At 43.1% G+C, this 20,624-nt stretch overlaps 1 protein-coding gene across 1 annotated transcript; it reads right to left on the bottom strand.

The window, feature by feature from the left end:
- Window positions 1-293: 293 nt before the first annotated feature.
- LOC139911460 (YY1-associated factor 2-like) lies at window positions 294-19,490 on the bottom strand. The gene is made up of 4 exons (XM_071898996.2): window positions 19,362-19,490; window positions 18,756-18,881; window positions 4,549-4,704; window positions 294-3,690 (listed from the first exon to the last, which is right to left on the bottom strand). Exons 1-4 carry the CDS (start codon window positions 19,385-19,387, stop codon window positions 3,438-3,440), a joined length of 561 nt encoding a protein of 186 aa, XP_071755097.1. The 5' UTR covers window positions 19,388-19,490; the 3' UTR covers window positions 294-3,437.
- Between the last annotated feature and the right edge of the window lie 1,134 nt (window positions 19,491-20,624).

Genomic DNA, 20,624 nt, shown 5'->3' with positions numbered 1-20,624 from the left:
CTAAAATACAGGAACTGACGAAAAAAATAAATAAAAAATCCTCTTTGCTTGTTTGTACAGGGAAATATTTAGGATATCTGAGATGGGACACACACCAAGGGAAATACTCTCAAAAGTCCATCTGATTGAGTGTATTTGTATGTGTTAATGTGTCTGGGCATGAGTGTGTATGCAAATGTACATCTGTACATTTGAGTATGCATATACTGTATGCGTGTGTGTGTGTGTGTGTGTGTGTGAGAGAGAGAGAGAGAGAGGCGCCCGAGTGCATTTAAAGTCAAGAGGACAACACATAATTTCGCTAATTTTCTTATTCAGACATGTAATAAACCAATCCACACATTTTAAAACAAGAGCATGGCAAAGCAAAACAAAAGATGCAAACTTTATCAACAAGTGACGCTGATGCATTTCCAACCAATAATAAGTGTCTTTCCATTTTTGACACAACCAATAACAAATGTTTCTCCAAATAGTCCTCATGAGTCCACGCGCCTAGTCCCAGCTAGAGTAGTGAACCTATGGGAATATGTCTCTAACACATTAAATGATACTTACAAACTAAGAGACATAGCCTGTCCCACATTACATATACCAGGACCATATATTATCATGCCGTGACAGTTCTCAGGAACTGTCCTAAACTGTTATTATAAAGTAAAAATCTTGACAATAACACTGGTATGATGTATAATACAACCACATTAAAACATTGTAGTACAATAGATCGAGAAATATCCTGTGTTTGTCTAACGTTTTATTATTCTACAGGTTTTTAAAAGTCATTGTTTAGTTATGCTGATCTAAAGTTGCTCTGCCAGGAGTTTAGTGTGTTCCAAGGCTCCTCCACTGCACTACACCGAAGTGGAGGAATCTCAACAGTTTCTGAAGTCCATCGTATTGCCAAGCCATAACCTATACAGCTACTGAATGTGCGTGTCCAGAAGTCAAAACCTTGCTCCGAGACAATTCGGGTTTTTCCATTGTACAAGCACCGTGCTGTATCCATACTGGGCCCGCTGTGGGTGCAGCACAGTGTCAGCACCCTCTGGTTTTCCATTAGAACGCTGAGCAGGTGCCGCCCTGTTTGTGTACGAGCGACAGATTAAAGGAGAATACCAGTGCCATTTAGTTATAGCCCCTTTACTATATTGTCTACATCAGTCAACCTTTTTCATATCAAGGACCCCTAATTTAGTGCATATCAGGGCCACAGACCCCCATTTGATGAGATTTTGCCTCTTTGACCCAAATCTAATATCTAATATTTTCATTGTTAGATAAGATTTTCTCCAGAATAACCTGACTATCTGTATTGTATTGCTCTTAAGATATGAGCCACCCAGACCTCTGAGGTCATCTGGGACCGGTCTGTTAGTTGTTCCCAGGGTGAAAACTAAATCAGGTGAAGCTGCTTTTAGTAATTATGCTCCAAATTACTGGAATAAACTTCCAGAAGACCTGAGATGTCCTCCCACTGTCAGCTCTTTTAAAAGCCGGCTCAAAACATTCTTTTTCTCTGTGGCCTTCCGCTAAATCATCTGTATGTAGATGTAACAGTGTTATTATCTTTATTTATTTCTTTTATGTGTGTTTTACCTATTTTATCTCTATCTTTCTTTCTGTTCTTTCTTTTTTAATGTCATTTTAAATAGTTGTGGTCTGTGTATGTATTTCTTCTGTTTTATGTGAAGCACGTTGTATTTGCCTTGTGTATGAAATGTGCAATATAAATAAAGTTTGCCTTGTCTTGCCGGTAGACAGATAACAGTGAAACTGTGCTGAAAATAGTAATTCTTACACATTCTCTTATTGTAACTTCTTAGTAAATTAAATAATGGTGAAATTTAACAATTCATCAATTTGCTGGGGACCTCTTGGAACCCCCTCAAGGACCCCTGGTGGTCCCCAGACCCCACGTTGAGAACCACTGGTCTACATCTAGTTTACATTTCCCCCCAATCATTTTGCAAATGCTATATGTAATTAGATTTTTGAACATTTACTTGTTTTTAAAACAAAAAACCTAGCTTGAAATTAACTGCTGTCCCAGCTAATAAAGACGCCCCAAATAAGAAGGCATGTATGTGACGATATAGTTTGTAAGGTGACATGTTTTTGAGGGATTATTTTCTGGTGGAGACTTACGCTTCTTCCTATGGGTGTCTGGTGATTGACAGGAGGCAGAGCGTAACATAATCGCAAAGGATGTCAGCATATGTTTAACATTGTGTCAGGCACACTCGCTCATCCAATCAGAGAGCCTGAAATATTCTCTGGTCCAATGAGAGAGGCCTCTGAATGTGTGCACTGATATGAAAACACTCAACTTAGGCACAATGAAATAACAGCAAAACAGAAACTTCGACAAACCCAAATCAAAGCTTCATGTTTACTGTGATGGATTATCTATCTAGCTCTGTGGAAGTTGTTTTTCGTACTGTACAAGAATGACGAAGAATGGCAGTAAATGGCTTCTTCTGAAAGGAGGAAAACAAACCCTGATCTCTCCAACTATGCCGACTGCGTGCAGAAACCATCAGGAATAATGTAAAGGAGAGGAGCATCCTAGACCATTGGCACAAACTTCAAAAACACCGGTATTATCCTTTAAGATGATAATCCCTGCCAGCATCCTTTAGAAGTGGGCTGGTTCCAACTATGTTTAGGTGCTTCGAGCATACCTGCAGCAACCTAACTGCACAAAACATAATGGAAAAACACACCGAGTGGTGCCAGTATGGGTACGGCAAACGGCAGTGGAAAAAACAACAGAGTAATGATCGCTCTAAGTTCTATAGCCGAGCCAGTCCAGAACTAAAAGCTTAGAGTATCAGGATGGAGAGCAAAGGTTCGCTGTGAGGATGGAGGTATTTGGGAGTTCAAAGTTCAGTGTAGGGATGCTGGGAGTGTGGTAGTAGATGTTTCAGGTGTATAACAGGGAGGTAAAGCGTCCAGATGGAGGCTGAAAATTCAACATGGAGGAAGAATATCTCACTCTGCCGGTTACTGATGATGCTGGGAAGGGCAGGGCTGCACAGAAAAATCAAAATTGAAATATCGATTACTGCAATTTCCAAGACGGTGTATGGTTTTAGAAGGACAGGCGTTTCAGAGAGCTTTCTAAACAGGGAATTCCAGTGCTGTGGCAAATCTTTCATTGGATTCAAACCGGCCAAATCTGAAGCATTGGCATCTCATTTCTGTCCCCCAAACAATTCACTCTTGAACACCTTTAAGTCACTGAAAAAGAAACGATGCTGAAAAATCTGTTCAGATGTATCGCAATTCTTACTGCAATCGCGATATCCAGAAAAAACAAGCAAACAAAAAATGTGATCTGATGTTTTTGTCAATATCGTGCAGCCCTAAGGTAGGGGTGAGAGGGTCCTCCAGCGATGGGACGGGGGGGAGGAGCGGGGGGGTCGGAGGGCGGTTCAGTGGGACTCTCCATTCACAGAGGTTCCCTCCCCCCGGGGCGAGGAGGAGCGGGAAAGCCCCTTCTCTGTGTTTTCTGAGCTGGAGCCGTTCTGGCTGTGGTGGTCGGCCGTCGACGCGGCGCTGGAGGACGTGGCCGAGGTGGACGAGGGCTTGGCCTTCTCCTTAAAGTCCGTTATGATGACCGTCAGGTCGCCCACCGTCACCTCCAGGTGCTGCGCGCTGCTGCGGTCGATGTTTTTTAACCTCGGCCTGACGGGCGGACGGAGGAGGTTGGGGAAAGCCAGAAAAACAAAGATTAGTGAGAGTAAATAAAGGCTGTCTGTTTTTCTGTTATGTTTTATGTTTTATGTCTGCTTTTCGGTTATCTATCAAACAAATGGGATGGGACAATGTGCTTATTTATTTCACGATACAATTCGATACGCGATATGAGGTTCACGATTCAATACAAACACGATACGATGTAATAAATAAAAGTTTAATAACAAAGTATGACTGTGCAGAATTATGTTCATTTCTGAGACACAAATCTTTCTAACAACTATTTAAAAATGTCATTATAAAGTGCAATTAATATAATTTGGATGGAGAGCTTGTAAAACTGTGATGGTCAAGCCATCTCATTTGTGATTACTACAGCAGAATAAAATGTAGCTAATATTGCGATTAATTGTTCTTTCCCACGATACGTATTGTCACATTTTTGTATTGCGATATATTGAATTTCAATATATTATCCCATCCTTAGTTATTGACTATCTCACAAACAAAGGAGTGTAAAACACAGTCTATCCCAAATACTATGGCACCAATAAAGGCATTTTTATTCAAAAGTAAAGAGCACCTTGGTCCTCATTTTTTTTTACAATTCCACTGAAAACCCCAAAGAGCACCTTCCTACTTTTATCTCATGTGTATCTCTTCACTTGGATGTTTTGATAACCCAAGCACTTTATGAGATATGACAACACAACATCAACCTGAGTTCAGATGGCAAATCAAACACGATCCAGTGTTTATTCATGCATCCCTGTAATATCCGATTCCTTTTCATCCCTCCCCTCCCCCTCCTCCTCCCCTCCTCCCCCCCGGCCTCAGCTTGTTTACCTCATCTTCTTGTGACTGTTCTTCTTGAGCGCCGGCTCTCTGTCGCTCTTCTCCCTCTCGACTCTCTCCTTCTTCTCCTTCTTGGGCTGCGTGGGTGACGCAAACTGCTGTGTTACCTGCTGCTGGGAGACCAGTTGGGAGACAGGACGAGGCTTCCTGATCGGGGGAGAGGGAGGGAGGGAGGGGGGGGAGGGATGAGGGAGGGGTAGACAAAGAGAGAGAGAGAGAGAGAGAGAGAGAGAGAGAGAGAGAGAGAGAGAGAGAGAGAGAGAGAGAGAGAGAGAGAGGCAGATTAATGACAGGGAAAATCACAGTGAACACATGGCTTTATGCTAGCGTACAAGCGTAATCAAGGAGCCAATAATTACTGCCAGTGCTGGTTAGGACGGCGCTGCTGGAAGTGTTCCTAACAGTGGTAGCCAGTGGCAATACATACTGAGTGAGTCCAGGATAAAACTCAGTATTCAGCCAACTGTGAGTTATGTGGCACACCTGCGTAGGCTTGTTTCAGCGCTCGCATCAACACACACTGACGCAACCAGATCTGGACGGAGATACAATACTGACTGTAAGTGTACAAAGCATACTGAGTACCGAGCGTCTAACAGGTGGGCATCTTCGAATAGGTTTCTGGTTGGGTGCTCTGCCAAAAACAGTAGGATAAAAAAAAAAATCCATGAAAACCACGAGAAAGGTGGTTAAAAAAAAAAGCAAGGCCAGACTTGACCTCAGTTATGTCATACTTTTATTGACGGCCACATGTTCCAGCAAAGGCCTTAATCAGAACATCATTTCATTTTCGCTACGTTTTCATGATTCTTTTTGTGAGTTAACATACTCAGAATAAAACTCAGATATGATATGATATGATTTACCTGCTGCACAAAACTCAGTGATATGAGCCTTTTTTGGTGAAGACAGATACAATGTTAGTTCACTACAAATGGCTGCCTAACAACTGAGGATGATGCACCTCAATACATGGGTTACACAATGTGCTAAAGATAGGCCCAATACCAAATTTAACACATTGTAACATGGTTAGCTGAGTGTTCCTTACAGTCACAACTCCATCCTCCAAGAGCGTCTGTTGTCTCAAAAATTATGCATTATGCAATTGTTCTGGCACTGGTTTGCATGCATGAGGGCTGTGGGCATATCTGCGTGCAAGCGTGTGTGTGTAAGTGTGAGTGTGTATGTGTGTGTGTCTTCCCTTGCTTGTGTTTTGGGGCTGGCAAGAGCTGTAGCCGAGAGTGTGTTGAAAAGGCCATCTGTTGAGGGAGCCTACATATCTAGCGCCTAACTGTGCACACGCGCACACGCACACACACACGCACTCACACACACACACCATACAGGTACCACACAAACAACAAAAAACAAAAAACAACAAAAAACGTGAACGCAAATCAAAAGCACATAATGTACACAAATTGTACACACACACACACACACAAACTCACACATGCACACACGTGAAAACGGATGCATGAATGTATACACAGACCATACAGACACCACACCCACCCACACACACACACACACACACACAAATACAGGAATCATAGGCACATATGAACGTGTGCACACAAATGCTTGCATGCGTGCACGCAGACACACACACACACACACACACACACACACACACACACACACAGAGCAGTCAGTGAGCAGATGAAGCCTGGGGGCATGATGAGACCAGCAGAGGAACACAGTGTGCCGATTTCTCCACCACAACGAGCCGAGAAAGAACCGCCGTTGTTCTGCCTGGTCCACAGTCTGCTGGAGGAGCTTTTCTGAGTGCTCTAGGCCACTCCTGTTTGTAATCAGGGCTCAAAACTACCGCCAACAACTAAATCCAAAATTCATCAGCCACTTTCAATATTTTACCAGCGAAATATGACGTTAAGAACAGATTAGGACGTCTGAACAATGGCTGGCTTCTTGCCAAAGTGGTTGGTTGAGTAGACTAACCAACCACAGACCGGCATTTGGCTTATCAGCATCTGTCTGGTGCCTTTTCTTAATGTCCCACCCTGTTTGCAATCATCCTACCCTGTGAAATGTGAGATTTAAGATATTGGTCAGAAAATACTATCATAATAATAATACAATTTATTTGTACAGCGCTTTTCTAAATACTCAAAGATGCTTTATATAGTAAACAAGATACACAAACACACTAATGACAATATCACTGAATAAGACAGAGAATAAAACCTTTTAAATATTAATGAATTATGGCAAATTATGGAACTATACCACATTACCAGTGTATCTTAGCCATTTAAGTGTTTATGTTAGAATTTATCAATCATGATGCTGCAGAATAGCCCTGCGGGTAACACTGTACAATTGCCGTATTCAGCGTACTAACCTGTGTATTAACCTATGGACAAGTATTGCAATTACACAATATTACTCTGTCTAAGTGCTTCATGAAAATCTCCCTTCTCACTTAGCCTACCTAATGTACTTACAAGAGTGTTACAGCACAATGCAAGTACAAAGTCCACAAATGTACTGTACTAAAATAAGTCCTTACAAAAAAACGAGTTCCAGCACCTGGCGTAAGCGTTGCTGTGCAATGCGCCAAGATTTTCCCCAAATAAAGTCTTACCGGCCTATTTAGTTTGCTCTTGGAGACTCCCATCTCATTTTCTAAGAGGAAATATAAGAGCTGGGTCTGCTGGTCTGCTGTCTTCTTCTAAGGGGAAAGCTATTGTTTAACAATTCTGTCATGACCTAAATTGGGGCCCAGCTTCAAAGAGTCTTTTTTTTTTTGGAGTTATCATTCCCTTTACAGTACATGGAGAGACGCTAGCAAGGCCAGACTGAAATGCAAATGGGTCTCTTGGCCTACATAACCGTCTGATAGGGAGGAGACGTAGAGATCCTCTAATATGTCTGTCTTGTCAGCGCGACGCCGCAGAACTGCTGACACCTTTTAAATAAAGGCAGAGGCCTCTCAAAGTCCTCTGTTCCCAGCTGAAGTAATTTGCTGCTTGCCTTGACATCCTTACCCTAATAATTCTTCTACAGTAACAAAGCAGTGTCTGGTCTTCTGAATTCCCTCCACTGAAGCTCACACACACACACACACACACACACACACAACACCCTCAGTCACATCCCGAATCGACCGTCCTGCCCTCAAGCCAAACATTACCAGCTTCTAAAAAGAAAAAAAAAAAAAAATGGCCACCTCATTCATAACCTCCTTCGGTTAGCCTTTGACTGATGATTTCTGTTCAGGATGTCATTATGCCCTTGCAATTTTGCGGTTTCTGTATGTACTGTATGTAATGAATGGATGAATTATCGTCTCATTTACGCAATGAATGGGTGCTGTATGTGTTGCCTTTTTCTGTGCACTGCTGGGTCTCTTGATGTGCAAGAAAAATCTCGCCTGGGGCTAATTACGCTCTGTGCTATTCTATTTAAAACTGAAGGAGTGGCTGTGCCGGGGAGCAATGTGGGGAAACTATAAACATATTTTGTACATCCTATCTTCCTCAAGTATTACAATGAAGTAGATTTTCACTAATAGAGGCAGCTCAATAACGCGGAGGTGAAAAAGGAGACAGACAACCTAATATTAGGGTGAGGCAAAGCAGCAGACCTAAACAGAGCTGCCTCTGCTAACCCAATCAAATGGTTATTATCCAAGCACTTAGGCCTTCACCAATGGCCTCCATCTGCCTGTGGTAGCTGTGTGTGTGTGTGTGTGTGTTGTGCACGCGTCTATTGATTCCAACAGGAATTTCTCTGTGTCTAATGTAGCGGCCTATTCTTTCTGACATTAATACTGCGTGTTGGAACTGTTGTTCCAATCAATATTCGCCCCACTCACGCCATCCATTCTACAGCAGCTAATGGAGTCCCACACTGGGAAATTAGGACGTTATGAGGAGGGCTTAAACGCACTGAATTGTATTTCCTCGAGAAGGGGAGAGTAAAGGAAACAACGGATATTAATCACAATCTCTTTAATTCAGGGAATGTGCTCAGGAAAACATTTATCTCCTGTTAGAAAAGAAGGGGGAGCCGGGCGTCAAATGAAACGAAAATGAAAAATCAGATGAGATATATTGTAGCCACATTTGTTGGTCCACAACATCATGTATCTCTGTCTGTCACCGTCTCAGTCCCTCCCTTCTCTCTCTTCCAATTCAGTTGAAGCTTTATTGGCACAAAAAGATCATTCTTAAATTGCTTAAGTGCAAGAGCAAAACACAATACGGTCTTCCATCTTATCTGAGATTAAACAAACAAGCGAACGCCTGCATAATAAGCCTGACTCTCTGTCAACCGCTCTGGCTCACGCTCTTTCTCGGCTCTTGCTTTTAACCTCAAGCTTAAGACAGGCTCTTCCAGTCTTGCAGACTAGAGAGGGGGGTTAGAAAGCACAAACGCTGCCACTGATCCCTCACACGTACAAACACTTCACTGAGAGGGGAAGGGAACTCTGGCTGACCCCTTACCAGCACACGCACACACACGTACACTTGCCGTCTTTCTCTATCTCGCACCCCTTCCCTCTCCCTCCCTCCCTCTGATGCACTCACTGACCTCACACTCTTTCATCTCGGAGCCTGTGCTCGAAAACGGAGAAGAAAAAATCAAAAAGAGATCAAAAAGAAAACATTCGATGTACCAACGCTAGGGGAAAATAATTTCTCGGGCCCTGATCATGATGAAACGGTGTGACAGTGAACGCATGTCCGTAACAGATTCAGCAGATGGTGAAGGTATGACTCTGGGTGGCTCGGCTAGACCGCCACCTTTCCGCCACGCTGGACAAATGGGTCATCAACACTATTGCTCACCGTGACTCAGCAATTAACATGGTCAGTGTGGCTGTGTGTGTGTGTGTGTGTGTGTGTGTGTGTGTGTGATAGAGTGCTCTAGTCTGTTACAGCTCACAATTTGTAGATTGGGTTCCCACACTCAATTGCACATCAAATTCAAAGACTTTTCAATGGCTTTCAGTGTCTTGTTTGGTGAAATTTGAGGATTCGAAATTGGCATGTTTTGGGGTAAGACATGTCATTGGTCAAATTTCATTCATTAATTTTTACTTACTTTTTAATTTGTGAATACTGCAGCTATATTAATGCAAATATCCATCACAGGGTATTCCTCAGGATGTGAAGTGTTAATACTAGAATAGAGAATGAAGTATATTGATGAATTTGGGTGCCATACTGGGAGCCAAAATTAATTTCAAAGGCCTCATTTTATTGTCCTCAAATTTATAAACTTTTAAGTGTTTTCAAGGCCCGTGCAAACCTTGTCTAAAGCTTCAATCGAAATTCTCACCATGCGAGTGTAACCGGCCTTTTGTGAGTAACTTTTGAGAAGCTAATGATTTTGCGTACTGCCAAAATAACTAATCAAACATGGCAGATAGTTGTCATTGTATAATACCAGGGTGTCAACCTGCACAAAGCCCAAGAGGAAAACTTACGGTGAGCTTGGCTATTACATTAGCAAGTATGGGACGGCTCAGTTTAGATTCAGCGTGTGTATGCAGGGGACTGAACTGAATTTCCCAATCCTTCAGTCAACTCAAATAAACAACAATCTGCAAGAAGCTACTTTTTATTCACAGGAAAGTTAGCTTTCATATGCTAGTGTAATATGAGATTTATTTTGTTAGGGATTTTATATTAATTTCATGGAATTTAAAAGAATGTTTATTTTATCATTTTAGTTACTGAATATTTGAATATTGCCCAAGAGGTTTTATCATTTTATATTTCATTGTTTCAGTCACTTTCATCTTATCGTGTAGTGCGCATGCGCCCGTAGTTTTGTAGTTCTACTTCCTGGTTGTCTTTTGAGCGGGATAGCCAGGGTGAAGTCGGGGAGACGAGATAAAGCGTTAAGCTAAAAAGAGTGAGTTGTCCCAGTCCTTCTTTACTCATGTCAACCCTCTTACTTCCCGTAATACATACAAATACTGTGTATTACACTAGCATCTCATATGCTAGCGTCTGTCCAACACTGTTTACAGTTTACATGCATGGTCTCTTCTAGTGTGATTGACCATCAACTTGTCAATCAAAGCTCTGTTGTTAACAGAAAGGATACACCCACATAAAACCAGTATTTTTTTTTTTTGTAAAAATGAAGGCAAAGATACAGAATGTATTGCACTTTTAAGGTTTTGTGCCAACAGTACAAATTGAATATAAAGTCACCAACATGCGTCTTTAACAAGACTAGGTGTCCGTAGCGATGGCTGGGGCATTCTGGCCACGCCTCCAGGCACGTGCACTTCAAAATGTTAAAACTGGTAATGTGTTAAACCCCCAAAAGATAGCAGGTAAATTGCGTCCTTGGTTGATATATAGAGTTGTGCAGACGTTTGGATTGCTTGCTAACATTTGTATAGAGTACGCTGTGTGATGAGCAAATAGCCCACAGGAGTGCCAATAGACTGCAAATAAGCACTGGAGTGTGCTGCTATAAACCAAAATCTCACAACACTATTCTGTGATGATTGTAAGATCATTGTGAAATAGCTTATTTTATGGCCTGTTGAAGCTCACTCCAGGTGTATATATGCATGTGTGTGTGTGTGTGTGTGTGTGTGTGTGTGTGTGTGAGTGAGTGAGAGCACACGCGTGTGTCAGGTTTTCTATCAGCAGGTTGTAGGCTGAGTGTTGCTCCCGGGAGCTCATCCAACCCGATGATTAATGTCTCTCCCTGCCTGAACATGCTACCGCCGTGTGTGTGTGCGTGTGTATGTGTGAAAGAGAGAGAGACAGATGGCTCTCCATGTCCTGTGGTTTATGACACCTTCTACAGCCCACTCGCCACACTGTACCACACTCTCCACTCACTCTCAGACACACACACACACACACAGATCAGTATGTCATGCATCAGTGTCACCACAGTAATTACAGGCTTATCACGTAGCCATAATCTTGAGCCGCAGTGACATGATAACAGCCAGCTTCATTGTCCCTGGCGTACAGTCAGTGTTTGTATGCTGGATGAGTACTAAAACCAGTTACCCACACAATTGAGCCGACTGCCCGACTTAGAAGATGTAACAATTAAAACGGGCTGAACCAATACTGATCGCTGATATACGGTCCCTTTCAAGGGGGGGAAAAAAACATGTCGTATGCCTGTTAACTTTTGATAAATGTAATTTGTATCAAAGCTGTAATTTTACTTAAACAGAAAAATGACGATAAAGTAATAATCTGTGACATTTTCATATTAATAAATGTCCGTTTTGCTGCTCTCCATTGCAAATTGATATAAGAAAAATGTGATTCAACCTACAGCCTGTTCACGAAAGCTTTTACATTTGCTGTTCTTAACACCCGGTGTCAGGTAGGTCTTTCCTGGGGAAAAACCTCTGTCGCACAGGAACTGATGTGTTTTACTGTTCTGGCAGCAGCAACGGCAGTTTGTTTGGGATAAATAGAAGAAGAAGTGGGTAGTTAGCATGAGCAGTGATAGCCACCATGGCTGAACAGACAAAGAAAAGAGCGCCACCTACAGAAACTCAAACTGCATCAGCAGAAAATCCAAAGGAAAAAGATGTCACAGACCCGCCCACACTGTTTGATTGACAGGTGATCTGTGGAAAGTGCAGTGCAGAAACACCACAGCAATGAGTGCTTAGCACCAAAGATGTCACACAAAAAAAAGAGGATTATGAGAATTACCACTTTAACTGAGTGAATAAGCGTATTTCTACACTGACAGTCAAGTGTGATGCTGTCTGCTAGTGGCACGTCCCATGTTATCAGGGTGGCAAATTAACACCAGCCAGCAGCCAAATGTGGTAAATTTCAGTTGCGGCTGGTAAATTTACTTATTCTCCCACACAGTTTGGCAGGTAAACAACCCGCCTCTTTTCTATTCTGAAAAGAAATTTGGCCGGTGTGAAAGAGTCTGTTGAGTTTTGGAACCTGTGAAGGGTGTGGAGGGGGGCAAGGAGAGGGCAACCATTTTTAATGCAAAAAGGAAACTATTTATTCAAGCTGGCAGTCATGTAGATATAAATGTGTACAAAGGCAGTGGAACAATAAATATGGCAATACAGTAAATGCACACTTTAGGCAATGCATTTCAAATAGATGCATTTTTCCTCAGGCTGCACTGCTAACATATGCATACTTTGTATAGCCTTGTTTACTGTTCCATGGCCTTTGCACACATCTGTTAGTGTGAATACATACTTTCCTTTTTGCATAAGAAGTGATTTCCGACCCCGGAATTTTGGAATCCACCACCCACTCTGAAGTGAGACATGTGACCCTTTCACACATGCAGCTTCACCCAGAAATCTTCTGGAAATTTTCCGTGTCAGCGTCATGTGTGAACGGGAGCCGGAGTCGATATTCTGCAAAAGTTGATCCTGCAAATTTCCCCCCTCAAGACCAAGTGAAATTCCCAGTAATCTTCCTTTGTGATGCTAGTGTGAACAAAAGCCGTAAGATTCCCGGGTTGAGCACAAAAAAGGTTAGGACAGTATTTCATAATATGCTTTCACCTACAGCGAGTGAACCAATCACAGGAGACTCGGAGATGGCGTATATCCACGACTTGCCCGTGGCAGTGTTGGTTTGGAGCGGGAGAGTTGAAAGCTTGAAAACTGGCAAAGTGAGCTATGTTTTTGTTTTCAAAAATGTCTGGAAATTGGACAGACTCCGTGACAAGGGAGTAACTAGCCATCCAAGCTGAGACAAGATTAAATTGCACATTAATAATAGTGGGAGAAACTTAGCATCTGGCCACAGAAGCTCCTCATCTGCCATTTTTATAAAATAACAAGCGTTGCCTTTTGTAACGTACCTTAAACGCAACATCTGGCCCCACCTCACCTATCCTAACCTATCATTCTACATGGAAATTTAAAAAAAATAGTAGCCAATACTGTGAACAGGGGAAACTACTACTGCTGCTGGAAAAGTTAACATGGTAATCTTACAGGTTCTATGTGTGAAAGGGGCTTTAGCTTCATGCAACACGCTGCCTTGTGGCTCATGGCTGACAGTTTCTGTTTCACAGAATCAGGCAGCACCAGTAGGCCGATCATTATCTCATATTTACAGTTGATATCTACTGAAACCAATCGGTGGCTGAATGCATAAAGCTTGCATAACAGCTTTAAAATGACAATGATTTCATTAGCGTTATCTGCATCAGCGCTATTTTATTTTATTTCTCTTCCTTGTTATTCATGCATTTTGTTGTTATTGTAGGATTCTCCTTGTTGAGTTTTGATGTAATTTGTTTGCAGATGCCCTATTCACTTGTGTTTCAGTCATCTTCATTTTTTCCTTCTTTATTTTTTGCTTTTGGGGTAAGACATTTTCATAAGTCCTTTAGGGATTCTTTGTCCTCATTCTTTCTTCAGAGTTGTATTATTTGTATGTGCAAATAAACTAAACCTAAATAAAACTGTTGGGGCTCAGACTATAGGATTCCTGTAGCAGATAACCTAGACTGTGTCATACTGAAAGCAAAATAACACCTTACAGAAGGTTTAACCCCGCAATCGAGCCAAGTACATAATAACAAGCCAAATTGCCACGGTGTGCGCTGTATGTCAACTGTGAGGGGCGAGCTCATCCAAAGGATGATAAAACAACATTTAAACATGCTGATGTTGACAGGTTGTCAGCCAGCCAGAATGGTTTGCGCTTGTTTAGGTGGAGCTGACGAAAGCCGTGCATCAGTCAATCTGTCACCAGAAGACGCCCTAGGTTAAGTTCAACTCCTGGTGAGAGAGAGGGAGAGACGGAGAGAGAAAGGCAAGAGGGAAAGAGAGAGAGAGAAAGAGAGAGAAAACAAGAGTGCCTAAGAGGAAGACAGAGGGAAAAAGAAGAGATAAAGGTAGGCAGAAAGCAAACACGAACAGGAGAGCCAAAGAGGGAGTGCGAGAGAGACAGCAAATGATAGGAACACGATCAAGCTCACTGTCGTGACTTGTGGAAATACAATACGTCCAAACAAGCTCCTGAACTCTTTAGAGTACACAGAGCGAGTGTTTCCCTTGTGGGCCTGACGTGTCGGAGCGCTCAGCTCAGCTCAGCTCAGCTCGCACATGTGGGTGGTGTAGGCTAGACACCAGAGAAGGTCACACACAAACTGTTCTCCTACACCCAGTAGTATTTGGCTGTGGATGATGTTTGGTTATCAAGCGCTGTTTAACGGCCGTCTATCAGCGCTACTCCCAAAAGACATTTCACTCTCTAACATGTCAGCTTTTTTTAAAACCAGACGGAGGCTGTCTAAGGCCGGAGCAATAACTCTGAAACATCTCTGTTCCTTCATCTTACATTTTAAACATTTAGCCGACACCATTATCCAAAGCAACTCATAACGGGTGAGCTGGGAGGGTTTCAGTGTCTTGCTCAAGGACATTTGGACAAGGCATTTTGGCTGCTGTGGGGATCAAACCAGCGACCTTCCAGTGATGAAACTGCCTCTCTAACCACTACTCCGCCACCATGCCATGACCTTCCTCTATGATACTGTAGAGTGCTTTTCAAAGACTGGGACTGAACCCAAAGATGAGTTGCAGGAAGATTAAAATGGCTCTCCCAATTATTGTGGAGAAAGTCTTAACATAATGAGGCTGCGTGCTATATTGTGTTGCCAAAGCTCTCCAAAGTCTGTGCAATCTAAGACAGGCTTAAGAGGATAATATAAGCTATTAGCTTTGTAACCTTAAAACAACATATTCTTCCCACATTAGTCTGCACAAATGCCTGCATCAGTTCTGGGTCCAGAGAGCAATTATTCTGAAGACGTTAATGCAGAGAGAATCTGTAACAGAGCATAATAGTGTATGAAGTATGGCTACAGAATGAATAAAAAAAATATTGAAATCACAATATTGACAACTGCAATTTCCAAACTGCAAGATGCTGTGATTGTTTCTTATAGGGAAATATGTTTCAGACAGCAAAATGAAATATGGAGGAAAAAAACTGCAATAGGATTTTTGGTCAATATTACCCAACCCTAGTATGTGGACTATGCTCTGACGCTCCTATGAAGGTGGACTAAATCGAAAACATAGCAATCAATAGAATGTATCTTAGTAGAAGGGAGGTTAATTTCTCTGTGGACTAGTTTCCATCTCCAAGATCTTCGCTCTTAGGCCCAAAGTGGGGTTGCAGTCCTGGTTCTGTTGGATTCCCACATGACAAGAGGACTAGCATATTTTAATGCACACTGGTTCCATGGTTACACTAAAGTTCACAAATTTGGTTTCCCGAGCTGAAAAAGTTTCAGAGCCCCTGACAGAATCAGCAGAACATCGGCCAATTCACTCTCTCTCTTCCATTCACTCTCTTTATCCGATAAGCTAGTCCAATCCCGCTGATGTGTCCCTATCTTCTGTCAAACTCACAGTCTGAACAATGTGCTTTCAATCAGCCGGCGGCTTTAGGCCGCTGCTGTAGATCATCTCTCCGCATCAGAGGGAACTAGACGGCAGGATCTGCTAAACCTCAGCCTCATAAAACATTCATCTTCATCTCCTAACGGCTATCTACATGCAAACATCTCTCTCTCCCTCTCTCTGGTACTCTCTCCTCCATTTCTCTCCCTCTCTTCCTCTTAAACCAATCTCTACCTTGTCCTCCTATAATGTTCCCTTCCCTCTCAACATCCCTCCCCTTCCCTTCACCCTCCACGCTCACTCCTTCTTCCAGAAAGGACCTTAAGCCTGTCAGCAAAAGTTCACTTTTACATTTTATGCATTTAGCTGGCGCTCTTATCCAGAGCAAGCTACTATGAGTGATCAGGTAGGGGTTCAGTGTCTTGCTCAAGGCCACTTTGACAGGACGCACACTGGCTGTTGCGGCGATCAAACCTGTGACCTTCAGGCTATTGGACAGTCTCTATAACCACTGGACTCCTCTGTCGACTGTGTCAAACATTTATTCACAAGTTCACAATAATAGCTCAGTCATTATAGCTTATTTACTAAACAGCGTTGAGTTTTCTGTGTCCCTGCATTTATATTCTGCATGCCATTTGCCCTTTAGCACCTTCTAGTTGCCCTCTCACAGATCCACTTCTGTCTATTTTGTCCTCTTGTTAACAGCTGTGGCCACCTGTGTGGATATTTTGCTGCAGTATCACGTCGTGTGTGTGTGTGTGTGTGTGTGTGTGTGTGTGTGTGTGTACTATAATAGCACAACAAAACTACTGCTACACTTCTTTAGCACTGCAATTTCAAAGACGGTGGGTTATTGACCTTAAATAAGACAAGATCCTGTCATGCAAATTGTTCAAAATGCGTGTGTGCTGATCCTTCCTCTGTCCTTGCCACCTTTCCAAAACACCCAGATGGGAGAGACAAAGGATGTCAGGGCTTCATGAGACGTGAAGATTCAGACAGGTTCTTGGCTCAGAGGCAGGCAGCTTGTTTCTATAGAAGTATACAGAGAGCCACCCGAGTGTCCTCTCAACAATCAACGCTAAAAAACATTAAGCAAGACCCCAAGACAACATGAAAACCATCTCCCTTAGTCGCTCTCTTTGTTTGTGTGAGCAGCAACTGTTTGCTTGTGTGTGTGTGTGTGTGTGTGCCGATGTGTTCATGAGTGCGTGTGCAAGAACGCGCGTGCGTGTTTGTGTAGGAATATATACGCAGTCGTGTGTAAAATTTGCATGTTGTGTGCATCTGCGCGTGTGTGTGTCTGATGACAGCAGGCTGATTAAGCCGTTGCATAGTAATGAGCCATGGCTGTCTGTCTGGCAGCTGGTCTGACAACCTCTTTTCACAAGTAGCCCTCCCACACACACACACACACACACACACACACACACACACACAAGTGCACACGCATACACAAGCATAGAAGTGCATGCATGTGTCCGCTCACACACAAACACAAGACACGCCACATTACCAAAAAGGCATCAAAGCAGGCAACTGCATCGATGCACCGCTGCTGTTGTAGTTAAATGGCTCATTGGGAAGGTTGTGGTAATGCAGAACGGGATAATTGGCTATGCATTAAAGAGGGGTATCATGTTCAACCTCTGCTAACAACAGACACTGCTTACCATAGTCGGTGCTAAGAGCTACACTTCCTCTCTCTTTCTCTCTCTCTCCCTCTGTTGTGTTTTCATCCTGATACCGAGTGCCACTCAGGAACAACACTGCCATTTCCTGCTACTGGCTGGCTTCAAATCAGTAAAGTCAGGACAAATATTAGCCAGTACAGAGAGCACTGTGTGTGTGTGCTCTCACAGTGCACTCGCAACTCCTATGTGTGCCCATGTACACGCTTTGTGTTTGTGAGCCTAAGTACCTGTGTGTATGTGTGAGTGTGTGTGCATGCGTATGAGAGGCATTTCCCCGTCTGCAACAAATATCTCCAGGGCAACAAGATGGATGTGTGTGCTTAAAGAGCAAGCCATCCCTCTTCCTCGTTTCACAGAGGTCAGTGTCAACACCCCGGCAAGAACACGGGAGACTAATGCACTGCTTAGAGGGGTGTGTGAGTGGGTGTGTGTGTGTGTGTGTCTGTTGCATAAAAAGAAAATATATAGGCTATAACAAATGAATCAACAGCTTAGCTTGAAGAAAACATGGATCATGTAATTTCCATATTCTGCTCTTCACTCTCTTGCACACAAACGTTCACATACACACATTACAGACATACACACTCATGACGAATAGTCTATTCGGTGTATTGACTGCATGGTGACTGGTTGCTAATACGTGCAATAACTATGCAGTATCCTATATCAACACCTAACACACAAGGGTTACAAATCATTTAAAGGTGTAATAGGAACAGAAAGGGGTTCCCAAACTTTTTCAGACCAAGGACCCCCAGATATATTATTTACCATCAGAGAAGATGTCTGCTGCTGGATATGAATTGGAAAATAATCATATGTACCATGTTTGTTTACTGTCTATACTGTAGATTGGGGAGGCAACAGTGGGGAGAGTGAAACCTCTGAGGAAAATAATAGTCATCCTTATCCATTCTCTCACCATGCAAATGTATAGGGAGCGCAATAGGCCTACTAGTGAAATTAAACTATTCCTGATTTTGCTGGAGGGGCCCCCTCAAGGACCCCTGGAGGTCCCCGGACCCCACTTTGGGAACCACCGATTAAAAAAAAAAAGGGACCATTAGCCTATAGGACTTCCAGGCACTGAGCAGCCTGTGGTAATCTATACATCATCTTACCTTGTTGATGTCCCTTTCCTGACATCGCACATCATGCACTTAAAAGCCTCCGCCGTGTTCTTGTACGTGCACACGCTGCAGTCCCAATACCCCTCGTCGGAGGAGGGCTTCGGTTGACGCTTCGGCCTTTTTAAAACAAAAACACAACGAGAAATGAGGAGAAGAGAGGAGAGGAGAGAAGAGGAGAGAAGAGGAGAGGAGATGAGGGAAGAGGAGAGGAGAGAGTGAGTTCAGTTCACATCCGCGACAGATGATTGCAAGGCTATCGATGGCAAACATCTGGGTAAGCCTATCGGATTTGGGAAATCATCTGCAAGCGCTGTGATCCGACACTGTAATTGGCGATAGGATTTTAACACGCGCGCGCGCACACACGTACACACAAGCACGCACACACATACACACACGCAGACATACACACATACACACACTGTGAAGAGAGGCAGGCAGGCAGGGAGAGAGAGAGAGAGAGAGAGAGAGAGAGAGAGAGAGAGAGAGAGAGAGAGAGAGAGAGAGACCGTGGAGAAATCCCATTTTTTTTCCGTACGCTCGCCGATGTCCGCTTCCTCAGCTTGAATATCTAGGACGCGCGAGCTCGGTCGTTACCTTGTAGGACTCCTCTTGTCGCCCATGCCAGACCAGGGTTTATTTGGAGGCGTTAAAACGAGGATAGTCCGGCTTATTTCTTATTATTTTAGCAAAGAAGCGATGCGTCTGTGCCGCTCGGCTTCCAGCTGTCGTGGAAACTCCGCTTGGGAAATGGTCACATGACCCGCAGTGCCCAATCAGAGGGAGAGTCACTTCCTGAGGCTGACATTCCTCATGATGAATCTATGCTGCCTTCAAATGCTCCCTGCAAGCTCCTACTTCCGGGAACCGAAGTCGTAAAAACGTTCAAATGGTTTTGGCCGGATTATAATGTCAAAATTGATCCTGCAACACAGTGGTCTGCAAGCATGGACCATCCAGAGCCATGTATATTCAGGTTTTTATTCACACCTTCAGTTAGAGAGGGGGAACTAATCAGTGACGTCAACTGGTGTAGTGATTGGTTGGAATGAAAACCTGCAGACTCTTGATGGCACATGGTTGATAACCACTGCTAGGCTAAATACTGTTTACAGCTTTTGTCTCTTCAGTGCCAGAGGGCAACGTATTAGTATGCACAAAATGTGTGAAAACTAAAAGTTGAGAGAACGAGTTAAAACATGCAACAATACTCACTATTTACACAGAATGCCAAACAATAATATAAAGTAATAAAATGCATCGCTTTTACCATCAGATGTTGACACGGCTTCCATGATTTCTGCCCCCTAAATGTCACATCTCACAGGAAATCGTCTTTCACAGCATTACCTCTCTGTTATTTCCGGCAGCACTTGAATGCAGCAGTAGCCACAATGTTGCGTCTGTAGCAATGATCTGTTGTTACAGCGGTAACAATCACCAGCTCACTGTACTTGGACTCCTTTGATGTCTCCGCATCTGCTGCCTTGTTGCCTACAGAAATAGCGCACCGATTAGATCACAGACGCTCTGAACATCGGGGAATCCCTCGCTTTATTTGCGTGCTGACGCAAGCGAGCATCAAAACAGACGATGTTAAATTCCCAAGCAAGCAGACTAAGCTAGGGGTTCCCAAAGCTTTTCATATCAAGAACCCCCCAAATAGATCCGCATTAGACCACCGAGAATAACATTTTATCCCATCTGAGAGCATTTTGTTGATACATATGATTTAATATAGTGACTGTCTACAGTAGGTGGCGTGATATTATAAGAGTGGGAAGAGTAAAACCTATGATTAAAACAGCCATCCTTTTTTATTCTATTGTGCTAACTTTTATAAGTGAAATAACAATTTCT

The sequence above is a fragment of the Centroberyx gerrardi genome, chromosome 24, assembly GCF_048128805.1.
Source record: "Centroberyx gerrardi isolate f3 chromosome 24, fCenGer3.hap1.cur.20231027, whole genome shotgun sequence".
Taxonomy (NCBI): domain Eukaryota; kingdom Metazoa; phylum Chordata; class Actinopteri; order Beryciformes; family Berycidae; genus Centroberyx; species Centroberyx gerrardi.
Note: the sequence above shows the minus strand (reverse complement) of the source record. Positions and strands in the feature narration are given on the sequence as shown.

Excerpts from the sequence above, each read along its gene's own strand:
- LOC139911460 (XM_071898996.2), bottom strand. The coding sequence starts at position 19,387 with ATGGGCGACAAGAGGAGTCCTACAAG. Across the intron at positions 18,882-19,361 it reads GACAAGAGGAGTCCTACAAG|GCCGAAGCGTCAACCGAAGC; the intron begins GTAACGACCGAG and ends TGTTTTAAAAAG. Across the intron at positions 4,705-18,755 it reads AGGAAAGGGACATCAACAAG|GAAGCCTCGTCCTGTCTCCC; the intron begins GTAAGATGATGT and ends TCCCCCGATCAG.